The 20,062-nt window shown below is 32.7% G+C and overlaps 2 protein-coding genes across 7 annotated transcripts in view; one reads left to right on the forward strand and one right to left on the reverse strand.

Moving 5' to 3' along the window:
• Window positions 1-341: 341 nt before the first annotated feature.
• LOC119828573 (probable maleylacetoacetate isomerase 2) lies at window positions 342-3,299 on the reverse strand. 2 transcript variants are annotated; one of them, XM_038350770.1, is made up of 5 exons: window positions 2,969-3,299; window positions 2,474-2,651; window positions 2,066-2,184; window positions 1,684-1,895; window positions 342-1,057 (listed from the first exon to the last, which is right to left on the reverse strand). In XM_038350770.1, the coding sequence occupies exons 1-5, from the start codon at window positions 2,975-2,977 to the stop codon at window positions 931-933; spliced, it is 645 nt and encodes a 214-aa protein (XP_038206698.1). In that variant the 5' UTR covers window positions 2,978-3,299; the 3' UTR covers window positions 342-930. The 2 variants fall into 2 exon arrangements, with proteins under 2 accessions (XP_038206698.1, XP_038206697.1); XM_038350769.1 differs by lacking the exon at window positions 2,969-3,299 and adding an exon at window positions 2,795-2,944.
• A 3,182-nt stretch (window positions 3,300-6,481) lies between these two features.
• The window catches only part of LOC119828386 (phosphofurin acidic cluster sorting protein 1), a 92,015-nt gene continuing 78,434 nt past the window's right edge, over window positions 6,482-20,062 (forward strand). For 3 of the 5 annotated variants that reach the window (XM_038350511.1, XM_038350510.1, XM_038350513.1), the window contains exon 1: window positions 6,483-6,855. In XM_038350511.1, coding sequence (XP_038206439.1) covers window positions 6,746-6,855 — 110 coding nt within the window. In that variant the 5' untranslated portion in view covers window positions 6,483-6,745. Of the gene's footprint in view, window positions 6,856-20,062 lie in introns of all 5 variants that reach the window. The other 2 variants (XM_038350509.1, XM_038350512.1) reach the window with 1 other exon arrangement.

The raw sequence follows: 20,062 nt of genomic DNA on the forward strand, positions 1-20,062 counted from the left end.
ACGCAAAGCAGTAAAAAAGATAAGATGTATTGGGTACACAGTCTGTTTATGACTATAAAGAGATGAGCCTATAAAGACAAGACGAAAAATCTCAGCAAATTAATTATGATATGAAGATGTAAAGAGAACAGAGAAACTTTGTTTTAACATCAATATTGTTCACACAGAGATGATCTCCTTACTCTTGTATCACATACCATTTGACACGATTTTGTAGTTGGTCACCATTATATCCTATGAATTAAATGTTTTTGCTTAACCTCAAGTCGAGTAATTATAGAAAGGAATGGAATGTATAAGTGCTTTAATTGTGCGTTAACTTTCCTGCCTACTTTTTTTATGTTATGGCATTGCATGGAATTTATTCACCATCAAATTTTTGAACAATAAAGTATTATAAGGTGATTCAATAGAAATTTATTATAAGGAATTTGATCTTATTTGCCTTATTTTAAAACATACAGTGACAAACTTAATTATTTAAGAGAGAGTAGATCACGATATTCTATCGCTGTCTCTTCTGACGTAAGAAAAAAAATCGAGTAGAGACAGATACCTGGGTACTGCGGTTATCTCTTTCTTATTTACCGACGAATAGCTGAAGGCCTAACTTGGTCCATCTATAATACCAGTAAGAGTCAAAGCGCATTTGATGATAATGTATCAATTCCAAATTCTATAATCAAATCCAATATAATTAACGACCTGGTCCGTACGCAATCGCTCTGTAAATAATTTATTTCTACCGTCACGGTGCAATCATATAATAAAATTACAATACCGCGTATGTAAAAAGTTCTCACAAACTGTCAACGGTGTTACGTTTCATACTAAACCTTTCGGAACGTGTCTGCAAGCACAACCATTCCACTGTCAGCTGGTGCCCCACCAACCAACCCCACCAGCCCCACAAGCCCCATGTATCGAGTATTATTTAGCGGCCTCGGGCGGGCAGTCGGGCTGGGCGGACGGGTGCGCGGCGCGGAACGCGGGGTGGTTCTCCAGCTCGCGGTCGATGCGCAGGATTATTGGGAACGGCCGGAGGTCCACGTGGAATCTGATTATAGAAAAATTACTTGAAACTCTAATAGGAATAGAGGCGTTAACAGATGAAATCAAAAGTTGAAGAGGAAGAATTTTACTCGAACTTTTTGCTGATTTGTGATTTATATGTGTAAATGGATTGGCATATGCGCCATGGTAATGCTTTCCGATTCTTCAGCGCTTTTGAATGTATTTGTATACATAAGTTCAATGATGTTTGTAAATTGTGTCTTTTAATGTCTAGCACGCTTCGGTACGAATTGGACCCACTCACACTGGGGAAGTACTACATTCCCCACCAGAAAAAACGGTGGAATAGTAGCATGCTACTGTGATTCGTATGAGGAGTACAATGCCGGTGGCCTGTCCCCTTTTCTTCACCCTCTCCAGTCCAGTCTTTCTTTCCAGTCATCAATCCTTTTCTTATCCCCTACCCGTTAAAAGCGGGCAACGCATTCAGAGGCACTGCCAACACAAATGTTCATGGACGGTGGAGAACGCGCGTATTGGCTTTCTCTTTACGCGTAGTTACGCGTAGTAGCTTACAATTAACTCGGACAGCTCACAACGTGACATATCAACACTATGATGTAAATTACATTTTAAATTGTTTACTCTAACCATCAATAAAGCGCTTACCTTCTAGCATTAAACACCTGCGGTACAAGGCAGCAGTCAGCGAGCGAAATCTCATCGCCAACACAATACTTCCCTGCTATGGACGACAGAATCTTCTCAACAGCTCGGAAACCACGCGTGATCCAGTGCTGCGCCCACTCCTTCTTCTTCTCTTCTCCCACATGGATAAGAACTATCAGGTTTTGTAATGGCTGGATACCTGACGAAATTACCTGAGAACAAGAGTTATAATTTTTATGCCTTTATTCTCAGGAAATAAATAAACCTTTTTTTTAGTTTTTTAATATTAAAATGCTTCATAAAAATCTTTTAAGTCTATATATTTAACTTAATATGATTTATTTTATTAAGAAAGTTCTTAAAAATTGTTATATACATTTACCTCACAAATTTCCCTAACTTTCGCCCGTTTATAGCAGTCTTGAGGCATCAAAGGCCTTTGAGGCCTTGTCTCTTCTAAATAATGCATTATACTAAGTGATTCTATTAAGGTATGGCCATCTGAAACATAAACATTGTTTAAATCATAGCCTTAACTGTTTGAGTTTTATAACAGTAATTGAAGGATTTACTTATTTTCATAACAATTAACAACTCAGCAATATTAGTGGATTTCTGATATGGTAGCATATTTTATTTTAAATTAAGAAAATCCCAAGTACATTTACTTATTTATATTATATTATAATTTAATATATAGACTAAATATAACATTTCAACAAATTTCTATCTTATTATAGAAACACTCCAATGTTGAACTTGAAATAAAAAAAAAATTAAAAAGAATTACCAATGACCAGTGATGGGACCTGTTCCATAGGATTGACCTCTCTATACTCATTGCAGTGCTGCTCCCCTCCACCCTTGATGAGACTGACTGCTTTTATATCATATGGTATTTCTTTTAAGTTTAATGCAATTCTAACTCGCCAGGAACATGAGCTGCGCCAGTATGAATACAGCACTGGCTGTAAATGGATAGATGTAAAAATTTATAAAAAGAAATTGTAGACAACAATTAAGTTAAAATAAAAAGGAGGGTGGCATTCGTAATTTTGTTATTTTATGGGTTAGTACATACAATTTTGATAAATTAAAACAAGTAATTTACCTTTTCATCAATTTTCTCACCCATTTCTTAAATCGTCTTAAATACACAAGTTCTCGTTAGCAGACGTTCGATATAACTGGTCTAACCAGTAATTATTTTAATATACTTATATCCAGATAAACAAGTATTTAAATTAACTAGCAATAAAAAAAATATAGAAGCCTGTTCTATTACCTTGGCCATCGGGGAAATATTTTCGTATTTGGAATAGTAAATAATTTTGGCGGTGTTCACGAAACCTTTATAACGTTAAAAATTTTATTTGCTTCTTTAGAGCAAATTTTATTTTATAATAAGATTGTACTTATTTAAAATTGGGTCCCGAATATTATTGCGCTGAAAGAAGTACAGTACATTCGTTTAAAGGTCAACTTATTACTAGTTTATATTACAACTTAACAGCCATGAATGCGGCATCAATAAACGTTGTGATAGTTTTTAAATTGATAAGAGAAGAATCAGGAAATTAGTCTGATTTTTTTTTTACTGATAATATCAGCGTCAAATTAGTCTTTTTTAATTTAAATGACATCTTTCTAGTGTTGCCACTTGCCTGGTCACTTGATTCTGAGTTACGTTTTGTTTACTGAAATATATAATATTTGCTACAAAAGTTAGTCGGGAAAAGAGTGAAAATACTGTAGCAAAATCAAATATGAATAATTCGATGTATGTTTTATTTTTTCCTGGCGCTCTCTATTCAGATCCAATCCGTGGTATTATACTATACTTAGGCCATCTCTGATTATAATGCGGAGTAAAATACTTCTAAGATTGTAGATGTGTTGAATTAATTTTCGAATATAGTCTTATATAAATAGAAAAATATTCTTTGAAAAGTTATTAATATAACAAATATACAAGTGAAGTTACTTAAAAATAAAATTACTTTAACAAGTGTCGCAAGGAGGTCTAAATTTACGAAAACTGTAATAAATGTAACCTTCTAGTGTAGAAGGCATCTGACTTACTACTACAACCACCAGTGACCACAGAATAAGTAATATACCTCTCACAAAATTATGTCCCTAAAAAACACGTCTCACAAGGAAGTACTTCTACTGTAAAAAACTGTGACATTCATATAATACCAAGTCGGTTATGAATTTAATCAGTATACTTATAGGAGCTCTAAGTATATCTTAAGTTGTGAAGAAGTTCACTGCGAAAGTTATGAACTAAAAAGATCGGTGGTTATCTAATTTGTTTAGTCGTTCTTGAATTATGGGCGAAGTTGCAAACACAACTTTCTTAAAAAATATAAGAAGTGCAATCTCTTAAGTTTTTAGCTTAAAAATATGAATGTAAACCCACGATGTAAACCCATGCAGGTCCACATTCACATTTCTTTTTTTAATTTTTGTTAAATTTGATGCAGTGTCATTGACACCATAATGACACTGCATCAAATTTAACAAACCATTCAACCGTCATAATATAATACGTAGTATTTATTTACTCTGTGATTATGATATTACGTGTGTCAAACAAGTGTGCCACTGAATGGCACTTTACGTAGTAACTAGTTCTTAATCTGTGATCTGTCATGGCACTGTCAGTGATAAATGTACATTGTCAAGTTGTCAAATGTCAAAACAACGTGGTCATCTATTGCGTTAGAGATCATTAAAACTAAAATATTTTTGAAAACTTGTCCGAGATTTTAATACATAATGGGAAAAGATAAAAAAAAAGGAATCAAAGGTAATGTTTTCAAAGTGGCTGGAGCAAAAAGTTTAAAGAAAACAAAGGCTAAAGCGGTGAACTTGGGTCTCAAAAATGTAAGTTAAGATTTTAGTCTTTAATGAATTATAGACTTTTTTAAAGCGTTTGTGTTAATAGAACTAAACTTTTGAAAATTTAAAAATTTGCTAGTGTATGAGTAATAACAAAAAAATGTGAAAATTTAAGTTTTATTATTAATCTTATTGCAGTATTTAACATGCTTTGTGTCTTGTTAGCAAGATTCTTACAACTGTATAGAAATATTTATATATTATCATCAATATCAATATTAAAGAAGGAACTCCATTCCAGATTAAACAAAAAGTGGCAGATATTGATAAGCAATTCCTGGATATTAAAAACAATCCTAAGTCAAAGGAATCTCAAAAGAAACAAGTCATTCAGGGACCTCAGAAGAAAATAGAAAAAAATGTAACTAAAGAAGAGGTAGCATCTACTGCAGAAAAGATTGATAAAATGGACTTATAATTCTAATTTTGTATATATTTATTGTAAGTGTAAATAAATAGGTTAATTAATTAAAAAACTGTATTTTTTATTTATATTATTGTTAATATGATCATTTTCATGGATGGTCTAGAAGAAATTACACCATGATAGACATTGATATTCAAATTCATATAAGTTATATTTTCAGTATAAAGATGGACACAACTGATTAATTTCCTGTAGGTTTTTAATAAGGATTCATTGAATATGTAGGTATTCAATAATAAACAATATTATAGTTCAAGAGTTTTTTTTTTTATAAAAGAAAGCGGACAAACGAACAAGTGGTGCGCCCATTATCGAGCAATCACCACTGCCCATGACCCTCACAAGAGTCCCTGTGAAGGTGTTGCCGGCCTTTTAAGGAAGAGGTAGATATTTTTTTTTAATTTATCCGGATTGTAAGTTGCCGGGAACAAAGTTGCAGACCAACTGCTTTGTTTCACCAAATGAGACCTAGTTTTTGGTCTATAACCATGCCTATGATAGCTTGCTATTTGTAATTAAACATATTTAATTCAAAATAGTAGTGTTCTTTACTTAAATAAATAAATGGTTGCCTGTAAAGTCGGTTTTACGGGCGAAGATTTTACGTGACAACGTCTTTTTCTCGGTAGAATATTTATTGATATGAATATAATTAAATTGCACAATAGGAGCAAGGAATTGAATGAAAATAAGAATTGCACAAATTTTAACTATAGAAAATATATTTTGTTTACTAAAAAGACAGAGACAGAGACACAAGCACGCGCCGATTCAATGCGCCTAATTCTCTAGTGCTGCGCGCGCGGCGGACCGATCATAGTTCGGTGACTCATCGTAACGTTACCGGGCGTTACACTTTTTCATGAGTGACTACGAGCCGCAACCTAATTTAAGACGTTGTCACGTCAAAAATTTAGTATTTGCCTGTTGCTTTGGTAGGCTAACCTGTTGTAGGTATAGCAGTTGTATCTGACTAACAGAATAGTTAAACTTTGTTCTACCACAGGTTCTTAAAGTATTAAAAATAAGCTCTATTGCGGTAAAAGGAATAGGTAGTTAGGAAAAAAGGCCTGTAGTATTATACTGCTCTTTGATTTTAATTAAATTTAGGACTTCATTTATAATGCTTACAGTATCTATTGTTTATCTTTTTCCATATAATATATAGTGTAAGGTAATTTAAACAGTTTTACTGAAATTAAGTCGTTTTAGTAATAAGCCTATGTAGAGCTATCTACCGTTGGTTATAGCGGCATCTATTAAACTTGGTTGGAATTAAACAAACGCGTTCATAATATTTCACATTAAATTTAATTAGATTCAACATTAAAATTAGGTCTCCTCTGATAATATTTATAATATTTTAAAAAGTTTATATTTATATTATTATCATTTTAGTAATGGCAATATTCTATTTTGGCAACTAAATCACTATTCACTAGTAACACTACGGTGTGACAGCTGCCAAACATAGTGTATCGAACGCTGGCTACGGCGTTCGTACTTCGCCTTCATTAGGCCGAATTGTATGATCAGCGGCCAGCGCGGTAAGAGAGTGAGAGAATTGTTATTCCATAACCTGCTATTATCGAAGTAGAACTCATATAGTGATATGGTAAAAATGAATATAGTGTTATGTTTAGTGATTAAATAACAATGCAAGTTAAAACCGACACATAAGTGCAGTGTTGTGAAAGTTGTACCCAGCTGTGTTGGTGCTGATTAAAAATGACCGAGAAAAATAAATCCGAAAAGATGACTAATGCATCGAAACCTGTTCCCATGAAACTTTTTGCGGCCTGGGAGGTGGACAGGACTCCATCCAACTGTATCCCAAGGTAAGCGTTCTTGACATGTTTGTCACGTATTAAGCGATATTTAACGTAGGTTGTTATTGTTTAGTGGAATGTGCTTGTTCGTTGGGATGTATTGTTCAAATATTTTAACTTTTCACCTTTATCAATATTGCTCCTCGTTACAATTGTAAAATCGACTATTGCAATTCTTACTGGATCTATATTTACGCGCCTCACACGTCTACCGGCTAAAATACAATCAATGTTTTTTTTTTAATTTTTACACACTATCGTTCTTTTTAATGTCAAGTTCATCAGTCTATGTATATATTAATTTTAGTGTAAATTTACTTGATTTAATATAGAAGTATTTAAAATATATATGTTTTGTCATTGTTATTCACAAAGTAATTAATAAATACACATTAAGATAAGACTTCATACAGAGTAAACAGATTAAATTGGTCTGTATTCATAATATTTACTAAATCAATTTAAGATTTTCAATTATTTCATGTGTAGTTTAGCTTTGTAAATTCTATTAACTCCCTAGTTTTACTTTATCTCATACTACTTAATTGCATTTCTTACTTTATTGTATTGTTAATTTAATCTATTATGTTTATATTTATTTTATAGTAATATGTTCTGTAGGCTTGCATAATATGTTTTAATTAATAGCAATTGGAAATTCATTAATATTTCAATGGAAATGTATATTTTTTGTAAATACTGAGTATGTGATCTAGTAATGCTATTAAATTTCAAGTTACCTACCTACTGTACCTACTTTTAAACTTGAATAATAAATAAGCAATTAAAAATCCACATCAATTGATTTGACAAATAAAACTATTTATTCAACTTTAAAATGTATGTCAGATTAGTGCCTTGGCCAGGTATCTAAAGAACCTGTATTTAAGGTCATTAGTTATAACCCTTTATTATAGTATGTATATTTATTTTGCAAATTAAGCTATGCTGTTTATCTTAACAGTCCTTATTTATCTCCTTATCATCCAAATTTATCTTAAGACTCCTCTGTCTATAGCTATATTGTATATTGACCTCTATTTTTCATTATTATATTGCCAGGATAACAAAAAAAATCCAATGAACTCTTTATATTGGAATTTTCTCCTTTTGTCACAAACAAGTAAAAAAAAAATTACGGTTTTCACAATTTATAAGAAACCCTTCTATTTTCACTCCAGATACAATATTACATACTTATAATAAATGTATTCAATGTTAACTGTGTGTAAATGTGTAAATTTGTATTTTAAATCCTTTTTAATTCATTACATTTTTGCATATTTTTAATTAATTTCTAATCTATATATTTAAATAGTTATTTTGTGATCTAAAGAACTTGTGTTAAATGCATTAATTGTTTTTTTTTTCATATACATTATAAAATGCTGATACAATTAAATAAATAGATTCATTATTGTTTCATTATTATTAGCAATTGAGAAGCAGGCCCTAAAGTTTTTATGTGTCTAAACTGGATGGACAGTAACACTGGATGGAATTCCTAATGTTAATAAAGGAACACACTTCCTTTTTCTATCCTTACATTGTATGTGTGAATAAAAAGTATAAATAAAAAGTAGAACGCAAAACAAGAAAAAATGGTTCCTTCTAGAATGTATGCTACATCTTACCTTACCATCAGGCGGGATTGATCATATTGATATTTGATACTTGACCCAGAGGCTCCATTTTATTGGCTTATATATTGGCTCCATTTTAGAGTATTGTATTTACCAAAAAATGTCTTGTAGTTTTGCATTGTAGTGTAAAAAATTAAAACTTATTATTCTAGCAGTTTTAATATACGGATGAATAAATATTCATCCACATCCAACAACAACATTGTGTTTTTATAAAAGAATTTTAGCATAAATGTTACTGTTTAATATTCATGATATTTTAGAAACACTAAAATTGCCATTGTTCCCAGTGAACTTTGACTCTATTAAGCATAAACAATTATAACAATTTTTTATTTTCATCTATTGCTTGAACAAAATGCTTAACAATATAACTTAAAAATATAAAGTCTAACAAAATTGCGTCTTTAAAACGTAATCAATTCGCAAAGAAGAATGTTTTATGTTCCTCTCTTTAAATAACATCAATTGTTTGTGCGCCTTGTATCCTTAGATGGATTAAATTTGCAATGTTACATTGTTTCATGTCCAGCCACGATTTATGGCGAGGGACAAAGGAGGCTCAGGATTAGCATAACGGGATTTTGCGCAGTATTCGTTAATGATTGATTCAATTCGTCGCTCTCCATGATATATCATATGGTTGCGTACTTTTTATCTGTTTGAGATATATATTTCCGTCCCTTTTAAAATAAAAGAATGTTAACCGAACTAATTTACGATATCGCATACTTTTAGGTACGTTATTGTAATTTTATGTTTATACAAATACTTTACAATGAATAAGGATCTGTATGAACTCGAAATAATTAGTAAATTAAAAGAAGATTTTATTGATTTGTAGTTTTGATTCACCATAAAAAGTTCCTATCACTTATTAGTGTTAGGGTAATTACTATAGCTATTGAATTTTTGCTATTTAACATTTAAAGAGGGTATTTAATTGTTAGTTGTAAAGGTTTGATAAATGTCTACAAGAACCACCCCCATTTCAGTGCAATACACGACATATCATACACATGTACGGCGGAGAACCAACGATCACGATCAAACAAAGGCTTGCCGCTCAACCGGCGACGTCACTACAATTCGGGAGTTTTGTAGTTAATCCATTAGTTACGGTGACAATGGTAACTGTGTACATAGACACTGCCTATATTATACTGGTACAAGCTGACCCGAAAGACCTCCTGTATTCGTAGGAACTGTTGCCCTCGTGACGTACAAATAGTCGTTAAATTCTCTTATCACATGAATCGTGATAGTGGGACAGTTGATATTGATAGTTTGAAACGTTAAAGTACATAATTTGTTAATGACACATTTAATTTTCGCCATCGTTCCTACTCAACCCAGGCATGACGTTGGTAGGTTAGTAAGGTTCCCTTCACAAATATATGAGTCTTAAACAATTATCCCATGCTTCATGGATAATTGTAATGTTTACAAGTAAGCACTTGCCAAGTTAAGATGTACCAATAAATAATAATTTGTTGCATTTAACATTATCAACTCGGAAAAAATTAGTTTAAAATTTCATTCTTTAAAATCATCTTGGCGAATACTTTGATATGCAACCCACGGCTTGCATCTTTGTGATGGTGTGGAATTATATAATTTCCAGTCCGTATTTCAAACCCTTAGTTTTCACAATAAAAATACACTTTTCCATGACAACGGTTATCTGTATAAAACATCATTAAATTCATTCATAGGTTCAGGCTATAGACATTTTTATTTTGTATAGAGAATCCCCGTCTACCAGTAGCTTTTATCAACATTTATGAATCCTTAAAAACCTATTAACTATATACCCCACAAACAAAGAAACCTACATAAGAGATAAATTGCCTCCATATCTAGACATTAATAAAGACCGCTTAACAACGTTATAAAATTTACATATAACGCAGTTGTAGGTAATTCAAGTGCTCGTAATGTAAAGAAACAAAGCGATTGTGTATATAACATTATCGCGGTCGTATTTACGGAAGTTAATTCGGCGATATACTTGTGTTGAAATGCGTGACTCATATACACAGCCCTGGCCATGTAAATGCATCGCTCTTTGTGAGGTTTGCACATATATGACGTCATTAACATCTTAATTACGCACGTCTCTAATCCCATGTAAAATAATCTCTTAATTGGATGAATTTTTTTAAGGAGACATTTCTTTTTCAGTTCATTTTATGTGTAGAATTTGTGTGGCGTGTTTGCTTAATACATGTGATTTGGCGACCGAATTATTGTTATACAAGATGAATTTTTCAACTGGACGTGGAGGGCGAAGTCCGATACTAACAGCACTATCGAAAAACGCTGGATGTCACTGTCGCTGAGTCACGATTTGATGAAAACTAATACTGATCGGATTTAAAAAAAAATCAATATCCTTGCGAGGAATCGAACCTCGTTGATTTGAAAATTCGTTTATTATTACTTTAATTGATATTGTTTCTAATAAGGAACATTTCCTCGAAAGTTCCAGTAATTACTTAAGAAATATTTTATCACTTTAAGTTTAATATAAATCCACAGTAATAGATCCTTTACTTGGTACAACTCGATTGTTTCACGTTCCTCGAAGTTGAATAATTAATTACCCTGTCGGGGATTTGCGTCTTGTTTTCTTTCATTTCTATTTCATAAAATAATTTGTTATTTCTTTCTCAGTGGAAATTGTGTCTTTTATTGACTTTAGTTTTCTTGTCGTTATTTTTGTTATAAAAATTATCGTTTGTCTCAAATTGGACCGAGTAACATACAGTATTCAATTGTTTATCAATCTCGATTAAGTATATTGTACATATTATGCGATTTTCTATGTTTAATGGGGATCCAAGTGCATCGTAGTATGTTTCGAGAATTGATGAAATTTTCGTTTGTCATACTTAATTCAGAATAGAAAAACCATTAAATATATCAACACTTTCATGAAATAACGAAACACATTGGAATATCGTGGATTGATAGATTTCATCAAAATATAACTCAACTTATGCTGTGCCTAAAACTTCATTTTCATTCTCGTTATTCTCATTTTGGCAACGAGATTTTGTTAAAATTATAACTATTTAAGTACACAGCTCTGACTCATTTCTTAATAGATCTTGTAACCCATTTGAAACATGATGCGTTCGCAACGAAGGGCTGACCGCAAGGCCGGCTACGTACGATTATATAAACTAAATTGTTTTAATTTCACGTTATAAATAGAGCTAATGTAGCGAAATAAATATGACGTAATGCCTACTACTTTGTCATTAAAATATTTACTCACAATTTTCACAAAGTTTGGGGTTGATCGTACATGCAATCCTACTAATAGTTTAAATGTGAAGGTTAGTAAGTATGGAAGGATGTTTGTTACTCTTTCACGCGAAAACAGCTTATCGTATTTGTATGAAATATGGTACAGGGATTGATTATAGTGTGTATTAGGGTTTAGGCTACTTTTCACTCGGGTACCATGAATGCCACGTGTTACAGCTAGTAATAAATATTTTAATAATTTCCTTCCTAAATTGATTCATAGTTATCAATCTGTTCTCTTATAAATTTATAAGTGTAATATTTGAAATATTTGAATGGCGTTGTATTGTATTGCGTAACTTGCCCGTTTAATACTGAAGCCGTATGATATTAAAATGATTAGGGTTACAGCAAGTACATACTTAATCATCTTTTCGTACTTAGCCGGTTCATGACTTGAGAACAAGTTAATCCAATTATGATTGTAGAAGACTCAAGAAATGATACTATGTATTTAAATGCCTCTTATGTATACATATATTATAAATGTGATGTGTGGATGAAGGTTGTTGATCTTTGACGTATTAAAATCGGATCTGTAGTAAATTTAGTAGAGAGATTATAGTTGGAATAAGCACACAAGACATTTTAGCCAGGCAGGTAGCTACCACGTGAGTCAAGCTAGTTTTATAATAGTGGCAATATTTTTATTTACTTAAGATGTAGTTTTAATTTCATTTACAATGACAAACTAAACAGAAATTATTTTAAATTGATAACAATGCATAATGATTCACTGAGCATGGAGAAGTGCATAGTTATCGAGGTCACGGGTGTCTTGTGCATATTAGAATAGACGAATTACTGAAGGCCGACGTCTTTTGGGGGCAAGTGCAATGCCTTATTTACAATTGGCGAATGAAATAATATACGCATTATTAAATATTACTAGAGTTAATTGCACTAAGTTATGCGAGCCAGTGTCCATAACGAGTTGCAATGTAGTTCATGATTAGTTAAAATTTTTGTTGTATTTAATATACACTTCTGTTAGCTATGGATTGGCCACTTTGCACGTGTAAGTTTTATTTTTTATGTCACAGTCGGTAATGGAGCTGGTGGACGTCTGATGGTAACCGCTGCCACCGCCTATGAACACTTGGAGAGGCATAATTGAGGATTAAGAGAGGATTGGCGAGAGGAATAAAGTTGCAATTTTCAAAATTTAAACTATGACATAAGTCTATTGTGTCTTGAAATGCAAAAAGGGACTCATCTCTTCTTGTCCCAATTCTGTTCAGCACTGAAAAAAAAGGATATCGGAAATATATTTATATATCTACGTGAAAAATTCGCTCAAGGCTTATTCTTTCATAGAACAACTGTCAATAATTAATATCGTTTGCGTAGGCGGATGTTTTGCATAGCCGTGCGCCTAACCAAGTCCATTGTAGGCTTATCGGCTTGTTAGCAGTGTACCGTAGTCAGTAGCTTTAACCATTGTTTGGATTTAATCAAAAGTTTACTTGATAACATGCTGCCTCATATATTGCGCTGCATGTTTGACTTCGATATACGGTGTAATGCGGCTTTGTTGCAGAGGGAACAACCATCACTGGCTGGTTTATAGCCTAATTGAAAGTTAATTAATCAGCCATATAAATGATTAATAACAAAAACAGATGTGTTTAAATTATCGCCTGATAAATGAGTTGGTCTCAATATGTATTACTTAAACAGTAACAAAACATAGTCATCGGTTAATATGCATACATATTTTAAAAATACACGCTGATTTAGGCGGATGAATTAAAATTCCTTTTAGTTGGCCCGCAAGCAATGGATAATTTCAATTAAGTTCATATCCGACGATTATATGAAATATGCCGTACGTGCTCGCTTAATCACATAATGTAACGTAATTGTACAATCGAGCGTCATTGCTCTCCTTGCCGTGGATCTGACTTAGCGTTCAGCCACACCACGATGTTTTTATAGCGTCTTTGTATGATATGGTAAAAATGCAAAGCCTATAGGGCAACGCAATGGCCGCTTACTCTATCTTAATCTGGACTTTTATGTATAGGATGCTCAAGCACAGTAGTACGTAAGTACGTAGAAAGTAGGTGTAGGATCTAGATCTAGGATTTTGGCCCTGGTAGTTGACTTGGTTTACCTTGTAGTTTGTGATAAATGGTTGAATGCTTCAAGGCCTTCAAGGTCTTATAGTTTTTTGCAAGTGAAAATATGAGGCAGCAATACTCTACTCCACGCTCACATTGCATTCATATTTATAGCTACCATATTTTGATTATACTAGTGTAGTTAGGTGGCACGTGGTGACGTGGAGGAGTTAAGCGCTGGTAGGTATTATCGCGGTACCGTTAGTGATCGGCCAAGTAACATCGCCTGTCACGGTCGTTGACTGACATCTCGGTTATATAATAAGCGATGGTTAGTTTAATTGCTCTGAGGATTGTGTCGTAGGTACGGCTTATGGTGGTTTTTATTTGCCGATACTCGCGCTGGTGTGCAGATTTCGTCTGGGATAATATGGTTCTTTCGAAGTTGTGTTATCAATTGCTTATATAAAATCCTTTTTTTGCGTCCCGAATGCGTTCATCAAAATTATTCCCAAATTTTTAAGCGCGTTTATTAATATTTAGTCTGATCAAACGTTTTGGTATTTATCTACATTTCGCAAAATAATCATAAATAATTTTTAATTATATCGAAATCTTTTTTTTATGCGCCATTTAGTTTTATCACCAACGATTCTTATTTAGTCGGCGATTTCCAAACTGACAAAGTTTCCAACATATCGATAAAGCAGTGAGCCAGTGAAAGCGTAGAGACGAGCAGACAGAAAGTTACACTTTTAGTATGTTATTCACGTAATGGTCTTTGTCACCGCTACCGTATGCAATGTAGCCTACGCACCAACCATGTAAATAATACGAGCATGCACTATGCAGGAACTAATCGTTTGCGAAACATAACCTTTCCATTTCCGGATGCATTTGCTCTCTCGCTGAAAGTTGGGTTTCTGAACTAGTTTTTCTAGTATTTTCTCTAGTTCATAACACTTTTTGCTGTAGTTGGAAAATACATTTTGCTTGGATCGTGTGAGTATGAGTTTAATTATGCAAATACTTAAACGGTCGATAAACGCAAACGTTTGTTTGAGCAAACATAACTATGTGAGTGGAACAATGAAATAAAATGGAAGTGTAATATCGACATGTAACTTTTTTCCATTTGATAAGTACGTTAAATACTTCGTGTATTCTTTAAATTGTGTATTACGAACTCTGAACATAATTACTTACTTAAATTATTCTACCAATATATTGTCAGAGTTCGATCGAATTCGCTCTTAGTCAAGGGGCCGCAGGTTTTGGTTAGTTACAAATGTAAGAATTCGTCCGCCACAATATCTGCTTTTACTTATTCAGTAAAAGTTAAACAGTTGAAAATGTAAGTGATATGTTTATTAGTATATACAATATAAATATATCTATAAGTATATTTATTAGTCGTGTTATTGCAATATGAATCATTGTATTTTTATTATTAAACTGGCGGTGACATAATAATTAAAGCCATTTGGGACGTGTTACTTTTTACACGAATAATACGTTTTGTTTTGTGTTAATTTTAGGAATATTCTTCCTGACTCAATAGAGGAGCGTTTTTATTGTTTTTCGACTATTTACTGTATTTAGTCGCTTTCCACGAATTAGGTATTCAAAAACTTTGAAATTATGTCGTGTGTGTTTAAGTGTTTGTTGGTTATGATCCAATATAGACATTATAGTATGTTTCATCAAAATCGGTTTATAGTTTTTGATTAGAGGATAAATATAGGTATAGACTGTATTCACAAGGAAAACAGCTTCTCAATGGCTTCCACGACCCTTCTTCACGCGCTTCAAACCACAGATTCGTTGAATTCGGTATAATTTTGTGAATTGGCTTGTTGGTTTAGATTTGGAAAGTATGAAGTGTTTTCCTTGTTATTAAAGTTTTTTACGTACGACTAATTTTGTTAACGGGAGTCCTACTTATAATTATCTAGACTTTTTGATTCATTATGTTTTTTTCCCTTTGCCCAAAGAACTTCTTCTTTCGCGTAAACGTATCTTTGTTACCTGACTGTCAGAAGGAGGGAAATGTGTTTTTAGTGTATACGTATGTCTTTGGCACGCCCTACTGACCAAACTGCTGGACGAGTAGTAACGTAGGCCATGTATATATCTAAACAAAATGGCGATATTAAATGAAAGATAAAACCAAAAACTTTGCCGTCGGGTTTTTTTTTTCATAATAATGTTTCTTGTTTTACTTAAAAAATTATCAATAACATATGTTAAATGCATCAGCCCCATACCACACCAGTAAACAATTATGACAGAACTCTGAAACCCATTGTTGTATCACGCGCACCGTTTCGAGGAAAAACAGTGAGAAAACACCATCAATTATCGGAAGTGATCTTGAGTCATGTGTTTACATTATGCGCGTTTATCCGACAACTATAATTATGTCTAACTGCATATCGCATAAGCGCGATGTGTTTATAGGATGCGAATATGTTATCAATACTAATATTATAAACCTAAAGAGTTTGTTTGTTTGAACGCGCTAATCTCAGGAACTACTGGTCCGTTTTGAAAAATTCTTTCAGTTTTAGATAGCCCATTTATTGAGAAAGGCTTTAGGGTATATGTACCATTGGCGAAGCCGGGGCTAGTAATTAATGTTATTGAGGGCTAAAACATTTTACTTTTAACCTTATCCTTGATCATTATCCAGATATAGTAGAAATTTCATGAATGTCGCAAAAATACGGTATACCATATTATCATTTATTATAAACTAGCTGTGACCCGCGGTTGAAACCGCGGTAGTCCGTATCCCGTAGGAATATAGGTATAAAAAGTGCCTATGTGTTATTTCAGTTGTCCAGCTATCTACGAACAAAATAGTATTATTATTCACCAATAGATGTCAGGAAAAAAAACACGAATAAAACACGAATATGACATTTTCTAAAAAAAATTCCTAGCTAGATCGATTTATCGCCCCCGAAACCCCCTATATACTAAATTTCATGAAAATCGTTGGAGCCGATTCCGAGATTCCAATATTATATATATATATATATATATATATATATATATATATATATATATATATATATATATATATATATATATATATATATATATATATATATATATATATATATATATATATACAAGAATTGCTCGTTTAAAGGTATAAGATTAATGTCAATTATGCAGCTTTTCAAAGAACTTCATTTAGATTTTAACTTTTGCTCTTAATTATTGTAGATAAAGCATGATGACATCTATCGTACATATTAAATATATATATCAATAGTGATACACATGTTAATGAGTATAATGTTCGTAAGAAAATGGCTCATTATGAATTATAATTCATACAATAAATAACGAGCAGTAAATAACTATATTTTGCCTCGATATAGATACATACCTACATGAATTAGCTTATGACTGTGAATTGTATCAAACGTATTATTTTTATAACCGATTGAACTCAAATGAAATTTATTAAAGGAAATTACGTTACATTAAATGAAATGACACACAATGATTTTCCTGTGACAAAACGATTGTGAATAAAGCGACTATCAATTTACGATTACATACGAGGATGTATCGAGGCGTCGTGTGAAGTTCGATACGGTGTAGGAAGTGCTCTGTCAGCTTTAATCGATTTCCGGGTGTACGCAAACATAGGGCTGTTAGCTAACTATGACACGGAAAATATGTTTAGAACAATAAATACGTCAATGGCGCAACGACCCAAGCCGATCGTGGCCTCGGACACCAAAAGTCTCCAAGCATCGTGAATTGTTAGAACAATACTTGGTTTTAATTGAAAATTAATTACATTATATTAACACAATTAAAATTAACAAATGTAATATTTTTTTATCGGTTGTACATAGTTCACCGGATGTTTGAAAATATATTTAGAAAGCGTTTCTCCGTAGCAGTGCCTACACTAACATTGAGTTAGCATGAGAAATGTAGTGGAATGAATGTCTCTGTATTTGTGATTATTAATTTTAATACGGTGATAAGGTGGTGGCAACCCTGTTGCGGTAACAGGATTTTATCGAGTAGTGTTGGCTAATTGATGGGGAAAATTGTATCGTTTCGAGTTTGCCTACTTGAAGTTATCTTCGAGAAAGTAACGAGCTAGTGCGACCAATAATAATAATCGATGTAATTAAATATCCTGTTAAAGTGCATTGCCTCTTACAAAATGTTTTAAATCTTTGTATTTCTAAATCTTTCCTTGAATTAAAATTTCATAAAAATGTTATATAATATACCTAGGTTATACGTATATTATACCTATATTCGTGTGTTCTATATAGTACTTTCTTCGATCGTATTATATAATATATGGGTTCTTTCACTCAAATATAAAATCTCGCATCAATGTCTTTCAATTCAATTGGCTAATCGTTGTAATTCAACGGCGTGCAAGGCTCGCAGAAGGACGGGTGTAATTGATGACGTCACAACATGTCCCCCACGGGTGTAATTGGAGGCAATTTCATATAACTGACACATCCGAAATCTGTTGTGCTCTCAACAATACGGCGCGGACGGGAGCGGATCCTGGGTGACGTCATCGTGTGAATAAGGAATGTGTGAGCGAAGCGTTCCTTTATTTGAATTAATATTACCGTGTTTTTAATTCAAGGTTTGAATGCTATTAGCGTATATATCTTTGAAAGATGACTCTTAATTGCACAGTTTATTTTGTTCAAAACATGGAAGAAAAGTTGACATTGAATACAGCTACATTAAGAAATATCAAATGAATAAATGATACTTTATTGTACACACAACGATAGGCGATCGTATGGCTACAGAGCCATCTCTTCCAACCAAAACAACGAAACAATACAGAGAAAGTGCACAAGTAGGTGGTGTATATACTATAGATATTATATGTTATATAAATATAAATAAGTGAAGCAGTATAATATTAAAAGGCAATAAAAGTACAATATTGTGTTGTACGCTGTTGTGATTATCGTGTACGGATAATCTTATCTATAAAAAATTGTAGATAGCTTTTAGGGATAAAGAAATGTTTTTTCGTACGAATTGCATTTACGACTAGGTATCACTGCTGGTCAAAGCACGTTCGCTTTATTGGTGATGTATACACGAAAGAATCATACTTCCGCTCATGAATGTACAGCTTAAATTTCATTTCTGTCACCGTGCAACTAAATAATGATTGTAATTTTTATGCGTCGTAATCTTTTGTCTGCGAGTATTATTTAGGAAAATTCTCATATCTATATCATAGATAAATTTTATATAGCATCCAATAGCTAGTTATTCAGTTTATAATTTGTATATTTACCAATTTATTTATATATATATATATAATGTATTTAGTATCATGTTAGAAGATTTTGAATGTAACTTTATAAATAGATGTTTTGATTCTAAATAATTTTTTATCAGCACGCCACACTGATCCATTGAGCGAGATTTGTAAATAAAATGTTTTAAAATGTACCGCGTTATTCTACTGTAAATGATATTAATTTAATTATATTATTATTGTTTTAATGGATGATGAAATATGCATGAGCTGTGGATAGAAAGGTTGGAAGGTGACGCTTATTATTTGATATATTCGTATTTCGTGCAATTGCACTTAAGATGTATTCATTGCATTATTTAATACCGCGCAACGAATTCCATGCAACGGCCATGGTGTTGGGAGTTGTTTACACTTTTTTGAGTATTTCCAATAGATGATTTATAAAAGCATCGCCCAAGCCACCACCGAGCTGTTTATAAATCCAAATTTATATTTATAAATAGGGATATAGCCATGTTTATAAACTAACCCAACTTTGTTTCGTAGAATGTGTGTTATTTATAGATCGAATACGGACGCAGTCGCGTGTACTAGCTAGGTGTATAAACTGAACAGGTTGATCGCGGTGCGCCGTCCCGGATGCGGGTAAAGTAAACAGATGTTTCGCGGCTCGTATGCTACCAATTGTTTATAAGACGTGCTGTAATGTAATCTACCCTGATCCATTTGATTCTGGGCTAAGATTGACAGCCCAGAGCTGTGTTCTTTCGATGGGCATATAAGTGTTTTATTGACGAGTGATGTTATAAAAATTTCGGGATCTTCTTTTGGTGTATGTTTTGTTTTATAGGAATATGAATACTTGCTTTTGCCCGCAGCTTCACACGCGTTAAATTCGGACAAGTTTA

Source organism: Zerene cesonia, chromosome 8 (assembly GCF_012273895.1).
Source record: "Zerene cesonia ecotype Mississippi chromosome 8, Zerene_cesonia_1.1, whole genome shotgun sequence".
Classification (NCBI taxonomy): Eukaryota; Metazoa; Arthropoda; class Insecta; order Lepidoptera; family Pieridae; genus Zerene; species Zerene cesonia.